General features: G+C 43.2%; 6 protein-coding genes across 6 annotated transcripts; 3 read left to right on the plus strand and 3 right to left on the minus strand.

Moving 5' to 3' along the window:
* The first annotated feature begins 1,565 nt into the window (after positions 1-1,565).
* LOC140906583 (histone H4) lies at positions 1,566-1,970 on the plus strand. Its single transcript, XM_073330757.1, has one exon. It carries the CDS (start codon positions 1,592-1,594, stop codon positions 1,901-1,903), a length of 312 nt encoding a protein of 103 aa, XP_073186858.1. The 5' UTR covers positions 1,566-1,591; the 3' UTR covers positions 1,904-1,970.
* A 448-nt stretch (positions 1,971-2,418) lies between these two features.
* LOC140906591 (histone H3) lies at positions 2,419-3,010 on the minus strand. Its single transcript, XM_073330769.1, has one exon. It carries the CDS (start codon positions 2,965-2,967, stop codon positions 2,557-2,559), a length of 411 nt encoding a protein of 136 aa, XP_073186870.1. The 5' UTR covers positions 2,968-3,010; the 3' UTR covers positions 2,419-2,556.
* Positions 3,011-3,886: 876 nt separating this feature from the next.
* On the plus strand, positions 3,887-4,479 carry LOC140906596 (histone H3). Its single transcript, XM_073330784.1, has one exon. It carries the CDS (start codon positions 3,930-3,932, stop codon positions 4,338-4,340), a length of 411 nt encoding a protein of 136 aa, XP_073186885.1. The 5' UTR covers positions 3,887-3,929; the 3' UTR covers positions 4,341-4,479.
* A 441-nt stretch (positions 4,480-4,920) lies between these two features.
* On the minus strand, positions 4,921-5,331 carry LOC140906597 (histone H4). Its single transcript, XM_073330800.1, has one exon. The coding sequence runs from the start codon at positions 5,303-5,305 to the stop codon at positions 4,994-4,996; it is 312 nt and encodes a 103-aa protein (XP_073186901.1). The 5' UTR covers positions 5,306-5,331; the 3' UTR covers positions 4,921-4,993.
* A 6,334-nt stretch (positions 5,332-11,665) lies between these two features.
* LOC140906602 (histone H2B 8) lies at positions 11,666-12,154 on the plus strand. Its single transcript, XM_073330812.1, has one exon. It carries the CDS (start codon positions 11,748-11,750, stop codon positions 12,126-12,128), a length of 381 nt encoding a protein of 126 aa, XP_073186913.1. The 5' UTR covers positions 11,666-11,747; the 3' UTR covers positions 12,129-12,154.
* Positions 12,155-13,893: 1,739 nt separating this feature from the next.
* LOC140906609 (histone H1-like) lies at positions 13,894-14,585 on the minus strand. The gene has a single exon (XM_073330826.1). The coding sequence runs from the start codon at positions 14,546-14,548 to the stop codon at positions 13,895-13,897; it is 654 nt and encodes a 217-aa protein (XP_073186927.1). The 5' UTR covers positions 14,549-14,585; the 3' UTR covers position 13,894.
* Positions 14,586-15,306: the final 721 nt, after the last annotated feature.

Raw genomic sequence — 15,306 nt, forward strand, 5'->3', positions numbered from 1 at the left:
ATATTCCAAAGGGCAAACAGGAAACAATACACAAACAAAACAACCATGAGGTCTAGCTACATGCATCTCAGTTTCTTCTGTGCAGTTTAGTTTCATACTGTAATCTCTGCAACCCTGAAAGAACAAATTGAAACATCCATGAAAATAGAAACAAAATATAAGGATGGAAAAACTGCTGCTGTATTTCACGTATAATTACAAGACCAAATGATCAGTAAGCAGTGTCACAGCTTGTTGTGTTTTTCACAGCACCAAAAAACCCCAACAAAACACCTCCCAAATATGAACCAACCAACCAGAAACAAAACTTACTCCAAGCAGGTCAATAAGGGAGAAAAGCCAGAGGTCTTCAAGTTCATTTCTATAGTTATTGATTTTACCCAGAAGCTGGAAGTGCTGGATAGCATATAAAAAAGACTAGAGAGAGAGGGACTAACACAGCAGTGTGTGTGTAACTGGGAGGAAAAGGTGCTAATATTATATGACTGATAAAACATTTAATCATTACCATCTATGATTTGCAGAGATCAACAAAGCTAAGGTAACCCATTATTGTGTAGAACGTTCACTGTTTTGTCTTGGGGCCTGGGCAATATATATATGGGCTAGCTTTCCAATTAGTTGGACAAATATATATATACACAGTATATGTGTGGTTCCCTTCCCACCCCACCCCCCGACATTCTACTGAGTAATTCAAAATCTAGCCCTTTTACAATAATAAACATGAAACCTTTGTTTCGACTTTATAAATTAAAGCAAGGATAAGGGTCTCTTCCAGCCACCCCCACTCCCAACTTTCCCCTTGTGAAATAGGAGAGCCTGCTTTTCTGAGTGCGGGTTCTGTAACCCTTCAAATCAGTAGTCACACCGTGGCAGCGACATCATTCACATTACGTGAGGAGACAGAAAACAGAACCAACGTAGGTACCCAGCCTCGTCCCTTATGATTAGATCTGAATGTAGCAGATTTTAAACCCTCCTTTGTTCAAATTTTGGAAAATGGCGACGAATGTCGGAGAGGCTTAGAGAGAGGGGGGAAAGAAATCTGTCAGTGAACCCGATTGGTCCTATTTTGCCGCAGATTCCTACTTGAACCCAGGAAGGAGGGGAAGCTTTACAAAGCCACACAATAGCAGCCATCCCCACCCCACCCCACGGGAAGCCGCGTTATCGAAAGGGAAAATATTCAAAAGACAAGCAGAAAAGACATTGTAAAGAGATTCCTAATTTGACCAGCAGCACGCTGAGAGAGACCCAGCCGTGTTAGGAAACGTGGGCTTCCAGGGCAGTTATAATGATTAGCGCTAGCCTGAGTCTCCTAATCCTAAAGCTGTCAATTTTTTTTAGCCTGCTTGCTAAAGGAAACCAGTGGGGGGGGGGGGGGGGGGGGGAGCTGGAATGTTTTGCCTGCCTAGGACCGTCCCGTCCCAACCGCCGCATGCATGGACAGCGAAGAGCGAGGGGGGAGGAAAGGTGCAAACGGCCCGCCCTTTCTCCTCTGCAGTTCTCAATCAGGTCGTACTTCAGGCAATATACAGAGACGGCCACCCATTCTCGCTACACAGCTTTGTCTGTAATCCTAGCGAACATGTCTGGTCGTGGTAAGGGAGGCAAGGGTCTCGGAAAAGGAGGCGCTAAGCGTCATAGAAAGGTACTGAGGGACAATATTCAGGGCATAACCAAGCCGGCAATTCGCCGTTTGGCTCGTCGTGGGGGTGTAAAGCGCATTTCGGGTCTCATTTATGAGGAGACTCGGGGAGTGCTGAAAGTATTTCTGGAGAACGTGATCCGAGATGCTGTTACTTACACTGAGCATGCGAAGCGGAAGACTGTGACTGCTATGGACGTTGTTTATGCGCTGAAGCGTCAAGGTCGTACTCTGTACGGATTTGGAGGCTAAACCCGTGCTTGTAATCGTCTGTTAGAAAACATTTATAACCCAAAGGCTCTTTTCAGAGCCACCCACGCTTTCATGAAAAGAGCTGTTGTTCTTGGAGAACTCTGGGACAAGTGGTATTCATGCCCTTGTTTATATATTCCTTAATCAAACTAATAATTATCTAAGGTGAAGTGAAACTTACAGAATGATTGCACTATTTGCGCTATAAATAAAAGGTAGTCCTTTACTTTTCAACTGGGGAAGTACTTGCAACACACACACACACCCCACGCCAGCGTGAGGACTCTGAAAGCCGCACACATGGCTCAAACTGTATGCGAGCGTACCTACATGCAAAAGAGGAACCATAGAAGGACGATGTTGTATGTTAGCCTGCGGGAGTTATAATAGAGGAACTACTATAATAGAGGGTTTCCGATAATAAAGGAGAGTATATAACACCTTAAGTGTTCGTGCATTAAGCTTAAAAAAAAAAAGCCCATGAATATTCTAGGTCAACAGCGAGCTGTTTTACCTTCCGCAAGGATAACATACTATGTATGTACCTTTCCAAACCACTTAAATATTAAAGCAGGGATACAGCTCTTTTCCGGGTAAACGTGGTGGCTCTTAAAAGAGCCTTTGGGTTTTTAAGTGGTTGCAAAAGAGGGGCTTTACGCTCTTTCCCCACGGATGCGCCGGGCCAATTGGATATCTTTAGGCATAATCGTGACTCTCTTGGCATGAATAGCACACAGGTTGGTATCCTCGAAAAGACCAACTAGATATGCCTCACTAGCCTCCTGCAGGGCCATAACAGCCGAACTCTGGAAACGCAAGTCAGTCTTGAAGTCCTGGGCGATTTCACGCACCAGGCGCTGGAAGGGCAGCTTGCGGATGAGCAGCTCAGTAGATTTCTGATAACGGCGAATCTCTCGTAGGGCCACAGTACCGGGGCGATAACGATGGGGCTTTTTCACTCCCCCAGTGGCAGGCGCGCTCTTCCGAGCAGCCTTAGTAGCCAACTGTTTACGAGGGGCTTTGCCACCGGTAGATTTACGGGCGGTCTGCTTGGTCCTGGCCATTCTGCACAATCACTTCTCTTAACTCTGAAAACAAGAAGCAGAATGAATCGAGCCGAGCGCGCAGACCGCTCTTTATAGACAAACTCTGTCTCTTGATTGGATGAGAAAGAGACGACAACTCTCATTGGACTATTCAAAATAAATTTGAAAAGCCCGCGTTATTCACAGAAAGCTCCGGTGAAGGCACGTCAGTAATACCCCCGGAAGTGTGGATGGGGTAGCTGTACAGAGGTATTTCTTAAGTGACCGATCGATTGAATTATACTATAATTCATGGATCTCATAAACGCATGGCCATCACAGAAAGCTCCAATTCCAGCACTCCTGGGAGTGCTGTGAGGGGGACACGTCACGGAATTGCCTCCCTGCTGCCCTACTTTCTGGCTCACAGAATCTTCTCCTCGCCAGTCCGCTCTGTTTTCCAACACTGGTTCATGCGGTTTCTTTCCATTTGCAAAATAACGAAATCATCACCCTTGAAATCAGTCTTTAACATTTAAAATAATTTTAGTCCTCTCTCCTTCCAAATGTTCAGTGAGGAGACGGTCAGAAAAAAAGTGGCCATGCGTTTATGAGATCCATGAAGTAGGGCAGCAGGGAGGCAATTCCGTGACGTGTCCCCCTCACAGCACTCCCAGGAGTGCTGGAATTGGAGCTTTCTGTGATGGCCATGCGTTTATGAGATCCATGAATTATAGTATAATTCAATCGATCGGTCACTTAAGAAATACCTCTGTACAGCTACCCCATCCACACTTCCGGGGGTATTACTGACGTGCCTTCACCGGAGCTTTCTGTGAATAACGCGGGCTTTTCAAATTTATTTTGAATAGTCCAATGAGAGTTGTCGTCTCTTTCTCATCCAATCAAGAGACAGAGTTTGTCTATAAAGAGCGGTCTGCGCGCTCGGCTCGATTCATTCTGCTTCTTGTTTTCAGAGTTAAGAGAAGTGATTGTGCAGAATGGCCAGGACCAAGCAGACCGCCCGTAAATCTACCGGTGGCAAAGCCCCTCGTAAACAGTTGGCTACTAAGGCTGCTCGGAAGAGCGCGCCTGCCACTGGGGGAGTGAAAAAGCCCCATCGTTATCGCCCCGGTACTGTGGCCCTACGAGAGATTCGCCGTTATCAGAAATCTACTGAGCTGCTCATCCGCAAGCTGCCCTTCCAGCGCCTGGTGCGTGAAATCGCCCAGGACTTCAAGACTGACTTGCGTTTCCAGAGTTCGGCTGTTATGGCCCTGCAGGAGGCTAGTGAGGCATATCTAGTTGGTCTTTTCGAGGATACCAACCTGTGTGCTATTCATGCCAAGAGAGTCACGATTATGCCTAAAGATATCCAATTGGCCCGGCGCATCCGTGGGGAAAGAGCGTAAAGCCCCTCTTTTGCAACCACTTAAAAACCCAAAGGCTCTTTTAAGAGCCACCACGTTTACCCGGAAAAGAGCTGTATCCCTGCTTTAATATTTAAGTGGTTTGGAAAGGTACATACATAGTATGTTATCCTTGCGGAAGGTAAAACAGCTCGCTGTTGACCTAGAATATTCATGGGCTTTTTTTTTTTAAGCTTAATGCACGAACACTTAAGGTGTTATATACTCTCCTTTATTATCGGAAACCCTCTATTATAGTAGTTCCTCTATTATAACTCCCGCAGGCTAACATACAACATCGTCCTTCTATGGTTCCTCTTTTGCATGTAGGTACGCTCGCATACAGTTTGAGCCATGTGTGCGGCTTTCAGAGTCCTCACGCTGGCGTGGGGTGTGTGTGTGTGTTGCAAGTACTTCCCCAGTTGAAAAGTAAAGGACTACCTTTTATTTATAGCGCAAATAGTGCAATCATTCTGTAAGTTTCACTTCACCTTAGATAATTATTAGTTTGATTAAGGAATATATAAACAAGGGCATGAATACCACTTGTCCCAGAGTTCTCCAAGAACAACAGCTCTTTTCATGAAAGCGTGGGTGGCTCTGAAAAGAGCCTTTGGGTTATAAATGTTTTCTAACAGACGATTACAAGCACGGGTTTAGCCTCCAAATCCGTACAGAGTACGACCTTGACGCTTCAGCGCATAAACAACGTCCATAGCAGTCACAGTCTTCCGCTTCGCATGCTCAGTGTAAGTAACAGCATCTCGGATCACGTTCTCCAGAAATACTTTCAGCACTCCCCGAGTCTCCTCATAAATGAGACCCGAAATGCGCTTTACACCCCCACGACGAGCCAAACGGCGAATTGCCGGCTTGGTTATGCCCTGAATATTGTCCCTCAGTACCTTTCTATGACGCTTAGCGCCTCCTTTTCCGAGACCCTTGCCTCCCTTACCACGACCAGACATGTTCGCTAGGATTACAGACAAAGCTGTGTAGCGAGAATGGGTGGCCGTCTCTGTATATTGCCTGAAGTACGACCTGATTGAGAACTGCAGAGGAGAAAGGGCGGGCCGTTTGCACCTTTCCTCCCCCCTCGCTCTTCGCTGTCCATGCATGCGGCGGTTGGGACGGGACGGTCCTAGGCAGGCAAAACATTCCAGCTCCCCCCCCCCCCCCCCCCCCCACTGGTTTCCTTTAGCAAGCAGGCTAAAAAAAATTGACAGCTTTAGGATTAGGAGACTCAGGCTAGCGCTAATCATTATAACTGCCCTGGAAGCCCACGTTTCCTAACACGGCTGGGTCTCTCTCAGCGTGCTGCTGGTCAAATTAGGAATCTCTTTACAATGTCTTTTCTGCTTGTCTTTTGAATATTTTCCCTTTCGATAACGCGGCTTCCCGTGGGGTGGGGTGGGGTGGGGATGGCTGCTATTGTGTGGCTTTGTAAAGCTTCCCCTCCTTCCTGGGTTCAAGTAGGAATCTGCGGCAAAATAGGACCAATCGGGTTCACTGACAGATTTCTTTCCCCCCTCTCTCTAAGCCTCTCCGACATTCGTCGCCATTTTCCAAAATTTGAACAAAGGAGGGTTTAAAATCTGCTACATTCAGATCTAATCATAAGGGACGAGGCTGGGTACCTACGTTGGTTCTGTTTTCTGTCTCCTCACGTAATGTGAATGATGTCGCTGCCACGGTGTGACTACTGATTTGAAGGGTTACAGAACCCGCACTCAGAAAAGCAGGCTCCTCTCCTGAGTTCAGGGGACTGGACTGGATGACCTCTTGAGGTCCTTTCCACTCCTATGAGTCTATGAAATCTAATTAATCTGTTTCACAAAGGGAGTTGTGGGAGTGTGGGGGAAATATAGGTAGTCTTTCTTTTATAAAGTGGGCACAAAGGGGGCGGGGGTTGTGTGTGATTTTGTAAGGGCTAGGTTTTTACTTACTTGGACCAAGGTACTGGGAAAAATACCCACATCTACCCAAAATTATGCAATCTATGTATATTTGCCCAGGTACACATACACGGTAATTAGTGAATTACATAGTAACAGGTTGTCTTTGGTTTGCTGATCTCTGCAAATCACGAGTGATAAAGGTTTTCTTAAAGTCAGTCATGAAATACAGCACTGTTTTATTTTTATTTTTCCTTTGTTTCCATCTTGGGAGGTGGTGGTTTTGTTGGTTGGTTGGTTTTGGTTCCCCCCTCCCCAATTCATTCATTTGGTGTGCTCCCCACATGGAAGAAAACAAGGAAGTGTATGAGTTTTAACCAGGTAGCAATTTTATTATTCAAATTACATCCAAGGTCCCCATGGGGAAACAGATCACCACAGTCACTCCCACTCCACTGATCCTTTGCCAATTCTTGGACCCTCCACTGCTCAGGAAGCCAATCACACTAGAAAGGTCTCTGGGCACTTCCACTCACCCACTAGCATCCCTCTCTCTTTCAGTCGTTGAGATGAGAAGGGACCTCAAACTCCAGCTAGCACCACATCAAGTGTATTGGCAGCGTGGTTCCTATAGGATAATGCCTGACTCCTTCCCCTCCCTGTGAAGGTTGCTGTGCCCCATGCTAGGAAGAGGAATCTCTCACTTCCACAGGGTAAGACATGAGATAGACTAAGCCCTGGTGTCCTGCTCTTAAATCTTTCCACCAAGAGGAGTTAAGTATATTCCAGTTCCTGTCAGGGAGGTCAAACAAGCCCCTGTTCATATTACAGTGTGCACGTCACAAGTATGGACCATTTAGGGCAAGTAGGATTCCATCCCAAAGGTAGTTCTGCTCAGCTCAGCATGAGGTCTGCACTCCCGATGCCCACTTGAGGGCACACAAGGAGTGATACGGAAGAAATTCCAAACTTGAGCCATTTTCCCCATTCAGGAATCTTGTAAAGAGTGTTCAATTCATGCAGTAAGTGACTGGTGCTCTCACACTGGAACCAGGCTGTGGGTACATGAAACACCCGTCTCCTTGGAAGAATTGTGCACTGGCCCTGACCAATGTGCTTGAACAGGACTGGTATGCAAGGACAGAGACGGACCCATTTAATACCTTCTAAGGCATAATCTACTAATCCAGACATTGGCAGGGAAGTGGGGAGGAGGGGTTAAACTACCACCTTCACTAATGCCTTGCCATGAGGACTCAATTAGGCCATCAGGCTCAGAGGATTCTACTTTAGATTCTCCCATTTAACAGATAAGACTACAGGCCTGCAAAGCTGAAGGCTGCACTTTATCATGCTTTGGAGACATGGCTTACTGTCTCATGACCATGGAGGGACAGAGGACATCAGGGGCTACCACGTTATCTGTATTTCCAGCATGACAGAAATATTAACATAGAGGTGGCTCCTTACTGAAAAGCAAAGTTGCTTTAGTTCTGTAAGCAAAGAGAAGTCTCTCCTGAGACATTACATCAGACAACGTAAACTAAAAACCAGAGTTCTGCACAGCTTACATACAAGCCCCTTCCCACATCTCATACCAGTGTCTGCTTAGTGTACTGTTCTCACAGGGTTTTTCAAGCACCTTTCACTAGATGATCTATTCATACCTTCATTGTCTTGGTTTCCCTTGGGAAGCGTGGGATTCAGCCAGGTGTGGTAATAGTAACTGTTTATTGTGGTCCCCTAGCTTGTATTGTACATTAGAATGTAAAAGGCTGCACTCTCATGGATAAAGACTCCTGCCCCTTTGCTCCAGTTAGGGGTTTGCCCTAATATAGCTATAAGTCTGCAAACCTCAAACTAAAGTTTATAAGGCTGAAGCAGGGCTTCAATCCATTAAACTGCTGTAGGAAAGGACCCTGGTTGAATATTATATGTGGAGGGGGATGGGCCGCTCCTCAATAGATTTCTCATTACATCAGACCACATGTCAGAGGGATAAAGTTGCCAACAGCATCAACACCGGGCATACCACCTATTGCCAGTGGTTGAAGGTTTCCATTTTCACTTCCACAAATACCAGTTGCTATGTTGTGCATATGTTCAGGCTGCAAGAATGGCTAGTGTCCCAGAGAAGATAAGGGCGAGATCGCAACCATAGGGGAATGCTCAAATAGAAAGGGTCTCCAACTGTATCAGAAGCAAGAACCAAGCCAAGGGGTGTCAGCCCTAGCTCCAGATCAGGGTGATCAGTCCAGCCACCACATTGCCCTACCGGAGTAGTGATGGGCCCAGGGCACAAACCAACTAGATTGGCACATCAAGGCAGAGTCACAAGGTAAAACCCACCCTACAGGTGTGGGGGGGGGGGGGCAGCAAACTGGGCCCACTCCCAGGCTAGCATTTGGCTGCTGATCACCACAAATCACAAGTGATATTGATTTTCTTGAAATCAGTCATGAAATATATAGCACTTTTACTTTTCCTTATCTCTGCATTTTGTTTTGTTTTTTCTTGTTGTTGATTGTTTTTTTCTCCCCAATTTGATGCAACAATGTAACCTAGAAGAGTAATTTAAAAAAAAAGTGGAGTAGAAATAGTTGGGGAGGGGATTTATTGGCTTATTATGATATAGTATTTGTTATATAAAGAGAGCCCAGGGAAGCTTGTTTGCTTGTTTGCTTGGTTTTGTTATTGATTGTTGTTTTTGTTTGTTAAATCCCACTTTCACCTTTGAAAACAGTGATTTTATTTAAAAAATATTTAATATTTACAGATGATCAAAATAGTGATGGATTATTTATATAATTCCTAAGAGTTTACAGTATAAAGATAGAAGTAAATATAACCAGAGGTGGATAAAGGTGTCACAGATTTTTTTTCAATTAAAAGATATTTGTCATATAATTTGTTAGTATCACATTTTCTTTGTGCATTTTCTAATTTTTAATCTTTTTGTCCCTGTTTTCCTTGCATCAGCAGAAAACTTTCACAGAAGCTTTCTCAGCCGCCCTTAATTAAGGGGCAGAAGTTATGTTTCTCAACATTTCTTACAATTTTGCGTGTTATCACCAAATAATGCCTTCCTCAGACACATTTATTATATATTTTTAAATTCTCTTTCAAAACAAGGCACTAAACAAAAAGCTTTATGAAGTAAATGGTATTATTTATATGAAAATTAAACACATGTTTTCAGGATGAAGTTATAGAAAATCCTAATAGACTTTGTAAACTATATAAATTAAAAAAGAAAGGTGATAGAAACAGTAACCTCAGTTTGTAAATAGATTTTTCACACCATATTAGTTTGATAACATCACTTAAGGATTTTAGGATGGGATTTTCCTCAAAAGCACTGAGATGTGGCCTAACTGCTTCAACTGCAGTAACTGGTAAAAAAAAATAAATCCCATTCTATTGAGTTCAGTTGGAACTGAGTTAGTCTATAGGTGAGTGATTTTGACAAACCCTGCATCATGAACATGAATTACTAATGATCTAGGCAATGAGCATTTACTGTGGTTAAGGAAAAAGTCAGTTTTCTGGAAAACTAGGGTGGAAGAAAGGAAAATGTGCATAGTCCAATAATAATGTTAGATCACTTCAGTTTCTGTTTGATAAATGTAAACAACTGAACCAAACAGCAGTGGCTTTTATTAAACAATTTAAACATAATTTACAATGTAGAGAAAGTAGATAAAATAGACTAACCTATTGCTACAGTGCTTGACTGAAAATTGGAATGGCTCTAACCTTTGGATTTGAAAGTGTAGGATAACAACACCTAACTATGGTTTAGAATGACTCATTAAAGAATATATATTTGTATAAAATCAACTCCCCACAATTCCATAATAAAAATATAGATGTCCTCTTTGAAGATACTTCGATTGTATTAAATCATTACATTTTCTTATTCATAATAATACTATTATTCAATGTTGAATTTACACATTATTTTTATTATCACAGCTACCCAGGTTAGATTTCAATAAACAAATTTACATTTTGATTAGTAATATATAGAGGTCTTGAATCTAACTTTGTTTTACATGACGCACACAGTCCACGTAAAACAAAAGAAAATACCAAGTGTGTGCTAACTAAGCTGGTATCCTGAAAGCACATGCAATGTATTTAATTTTAATCACAAGAAGTCAATAGGAAAGTACAGCATTAAGCATTTTGTCTTTGCAGGATGACAGGTGAAATTCTGGCCTCACTGAAGTCAAGGCCAAAAACTCATTGACTTCAATAAAGCTAGATATTCCCTGGCTCATTGGTCCTGCCATGAGTTACACACAGGCAGACCTCTGTGGTCCTAATTATAGTATCATTTTGTCATTTTAACCTTCACCTATTGTTCTTATAAAGGATTTCCATTTTATTGCATCTCAAATATTTCCACATCAAATTTGTTGTTTACAATTTTTTTCACCCAACTGCCACCACTTTAAATTCATCGTTTATTCTGAAAAACTGTTTTTATAGTTTTGTTTTTTATTCTCAATGATCATCAACAATAATGAATACTCCACAGTCCAAATTATTTCTTTAATTGCTCTTGTGTTACCTCATCTCCAAATTCTGATCACAGTTATAATTGTGTGATTTCATTAGCCTACAACCTCTTCATGTGCAGCTACAACTGAAGCCACAGATTTGGCCTGTAAACACATATAATTACCAGTGACAACAAGGAAAGAATCAAGGTAAATTTTAGATCCCACTGGCAAGTATTAAGGAAACACAATTTTAAAAAAAGAAAAGGAGTACTTGTGGCACCTTAGAGACTAACCAATGGTAGCTCACGAAAGCTTATGCTCAAATAAATTGGTTAGTCTCTAAGGTGCCACAAGTCCTCCTTTTCTTTTTGCGAATACAGACTAACACGGCTGCTACTCTGAAACCTAATTTTAAAAAGTAACCTGTAGACTGGATTAATTTAACCTCAGGATTATTGATAAACAAATATGGAACTTTATAAAGACTTTTCACAAATGCACTATTTAGAGTACATTTGTATAATTTGTACCTTTAATAGAGAAAGATCATAATTTTTTTTTTTTTTTAGTTTCATTACTAATTTAGGAGTAGACCCCAATGATTCTTAGGGATTGAGAGTAGCGTCTACAGGGATAGGTGTTCCCCTATAATATAAACAGCTATAAGCTATTCCTGAATTCGACTTCGGCTCTAGCTTTACAGTTTTAAAAGCTTTAGTAGGGCTGCACCTAAAGCGAAACATTTGCAAATACTGCTTCCAACTATTGGTTGATAAATTGCTTTTTGATTGGCTGAAAAAAATAACAACCAATGGTGACGTGGTATCTGAAGATGACCAATTATGAAGTCGTATGTGCCGGTGCTGAGACCATTTGTTTCTTGTATCAAATAGGAAGTCAGACTGCAAAAGCTACTCGTTTGCATACGCTCCCTATATATACAAGGGTAGCTGTGCCATCCGCATGCTACTGTTCTTGAGCTATTCAGCAAACGATAAACTGCTACTATGCCAGAGCCGGCAAAATCTGCTCCTGCCCCCAAAAAGGGCTCGAAGAAAGCTGTGACCAAGACTCAGAAGAAAGGAGATAAGAAAAGGAGAAAGACCAGGAAGGAGAGTTACTCTATCTACGTGTATAAGGTATTGAAGCAAGTTCATCCTGACACCGGTATCTCCTCTAAGGCGATGGGGATCATGAACTCCTTTGTAAACGACATATTTGAACGTATTGCTGGGGAAGCGTCTCGCCTGGCGCATTACAACAAACGCTCGACCATCACTTCCCGGGAGATCCAGACCGCTGTGCGCCTGCTTCTGCCGGGGGAACTGGCCAAACACGCCGTGTCTGAGGGCACTAAGGCTGTCACAAAGTACACTAGTTCTAAGTAAACTTTCAAATCTTTTTTTCGGCTATAACCCAAAGGCTCTTTTAAGAGCCACCCACTCTCTCCACGGAGGAGCTGTATTACTATTTTATTTACTCCTACGCAGAACAACTAGTATATAGAAAAAGTAGGTTTTCATTTTCAGACAAACACTAACTAGACCTTTTACTACAATCTAAAGCTTTATTTGCTCTATTTCAGTTACTAGTTTTCTTGGTGGTTAAATAGGATGGTTAAATGTGTACTGCTTTAAAGTCAAGGCCTACAACTTCCCTTCCAAAAGCTACCCCACCCCTCACGAAGGCAACCTTCTAGCACTACAGGTTTATGTTTGATCTTAATCTCCAGGGTATATCGTAGTGAAAATACTGTAGAGCAGGCAAGTGTGGATAAGAATAAGGTCTTTGAAGTCTAAATTAACTTAATTTATTCCTTCATTTTCCTCCAGTTCCTGATTTGAGGAATTCTCCAGAGCCTTTTACTGAATATTTAGAGTGGGAAATGAGCAGGTTTTTAAAAACAGTTCAGGAGAGTTTAATCCCTATAACTTTGCTTAGAACTCCTAGTATAGACTTACTGTGTATACCTAACAAAAGATTCTCTTTCTATTGTTCTCAACTTCATAACTTTCTGAAAGTTATAGCTAATACAGACTGTTTTCGGCATCTTTGAGCATTAGGAAAATGGGCGGGGGGGAGAAGAGACTGTTCTCACGACTACTGAAAAGCATATCCTTGCAAGGTATGCTGAACAGTTGTAAAACCCGACTGAGGAGACATGTCTAGAGTATCACCGTGAAAACTGGTTGGTGAAGAGCACAGCTGTGCAGTAAATGTGTAGTGATCCTGAAGCGTTCCTGAAAGGACGCCTGCATTGCACATATGAATATAGGGATTTCATCGCTTGTGTGGTGGATGTGACCTCCAAATGAGTCAGTTGTGCAGTGATTCCTAATTTGTGGGTTTTTAAAACCTTGGCACTCTAAGGTTCTTCGCCCTACATGTCCTCTTTATAAATGCTTTAAATTAGTAAATGGCAGCATGGTTCACTAGGTCACTATCGGTTAGCGAACCGAAAAAAGGTTTTGATCTTCTAATATTAACTAGGCAGCCATAAGCATATCTAACACGGGGGAGGAGGAAGATTGGTAGCGAGAGGGAATAAAACATAAAATAATGGCTAAACGCGCTGTGTATTAAACAGTGAAAACAAAACTACGAAAGACTCGCATACACCCTCCCCATCAAGATATACGTGTTCAGATTTTAAACGTGTATGTCAGCGCTAGGTGCCCTGCTTTAAACCCAGGGCGGGAGACGGACCAATCATTGCACAGCGCGGGCTTTTCAAACTCTCCACCAATTTAGTCCTGCTTCCCGCAGCCAGTCAGGTGATTGTTTCTAAGTCAAACATTTACCCTTTGTCCCCTCACTGGATCTCCTACCCTCCCCCTCTGTAGGCAGAACAAAGAATGACCTGAGCACCACTTAATGTACGGGGGAGTATTCCGAACAGGAGTAAGCGCTTAGAAACAGTATCCATAAATATTTCCTCTTAGCTTCCCTCAGAACGACAAAAGTAACTTTTTAAGTTACTTTGTATTATTTCCAGTATTTTGTATTATTTAGTCACAAAGGGGGGGAAATTTGTTAGTGCTGTGAGGGTGAATGCACGAATGTTTCAGCTCCTTTTAGAAAAGGTGGGTGGCTCTTAAAAGAGCCGTTGGGTTTGTTTGCACGAGTTAGACTCTATTTTCTTTTTCAAATCCCTTTACTTCTTCTTGGGCGCTGCCTTCTTACCCTTTCCTGCTTTAGGTTTGGTTGGCTTGGGCTTGGCAGCCTTGGGCTTCACCGCCTTGGCCTTAGCCGGGCTCTTAGCTACCTTTTTGGGCTTGGCAGTTTTGGCCTTTTTGGGGCTCTTGGCCGCTTTCTTGGCTGCGGAAGCCGCTGGTTTTTTGGCTTTTTTCGGGCTCTTTTTCACAGCCGCAGCCTTTTTGGGTCTCTTGGCAGCGCTGGCGGGTTTCTTGGCAACTGGTTTCTTAGGCTTTGCCGCTGGCTTCTTCTTCGGTGCCTTCTCCTTAGTCTCACCCGGCTTCCTGTTAAGTTTGAAAGAACCAGAGGCGCCGGTACCTTTTGTCTGCACCAAAATCGTTTTGCTCACCAGACTCTTAAGTCCTAACTTGATGCGGCTGTTGTTCTTCTCCACATCGTACCCTCCGGCGGCCAAAACCTTCTTAAGAGCGGCCAGCGAGAGCCCTTTGCGCTCCTTGGATGCGGACACCGCCTTGGTGATCAGCTCGGTCACGCTGGGACCCGAAGGCTTGCGCGCTTTTGAGCCTCCTGCCGCCTTCTTCGGTTTTTTAGCAGAGGTTTTTGCCCCAGCAGCGGACACAGCAGGAGTGGCAACAGGCGCCGTTTCCGACATTCTAGCAGACGTTTTCTACGAATCAGAAGAAAACAATTGGGCTAGAGTAAGTCAGATGCCTGGTATTTATAGAGAAGAGCTACTCTGTGATTGGTGCGTTAAAGAGCCCGCCCAGCTGCAAGCCAGAAAGTACTCTTCTTCCCGTTCAGTTTGTGTTTCTTGGAAGTCAAAAAAGTGTGTTTTTTGCGGTATATCCGCCACCGAATCACCCCCACTTTATAGCGTGCTGAAGGGGAAAGAGGGTATTTTCATTCAGTAGAGTTTCCCGTCGGAGAAACAAAAGATGAGTTTTAAAAGAGTCAATAAACCGTGAGTCCTGGACCTGGAGAGACCTCGGGAGACAGAAACTTTTGTTTTTCCTTCTAAATAAAAACTGCACCGTGCTCAATGAAATTCCCAAAGTAATGAAACGTTATTCTTTAAAGGGTCTTCTCCCACTCAAGGCTCAAAGCCAGACATTTGAATCAATGTTTTCATAGTAAATTGATTTCAAAGAGAAGGAAGTAACACAAACTCGTCCATGAGCGTTGAATATGGATTAGAAATTAGCTTCTTTGACCAAAATCTTTTACCCTCCTTAAAACATGAAATGTTAAATTAGCACACCATGGAACAATGCGAGAAGCAGATTGAAGTCCCGTGAGGGACTGTTTGTGCCCCAAAAGTGGATGACTTGTTAAAGCAGAGTGGTTCGTAGGGTGCTGCTCTGTGTACAATACAGAGCTGCTAGCTATATCTTAGTCCTGTGTTACAGGAAC

The sequence above is a fragment of the Lepidochelys kempii genome, chromosome 1 (genome assembly GCF_965140265.1).
Source record: "Lepidochelys kempii isolate rLepKem1 chromosome 1, rLepKem1.hap2, whole genome shotgun sequence".
Lineage (NCBI taxonomy): Eukaryota > Metazoa > Chordata > Testudines > Cheloniidae > Lepidochelys > Lepidochelys kempii.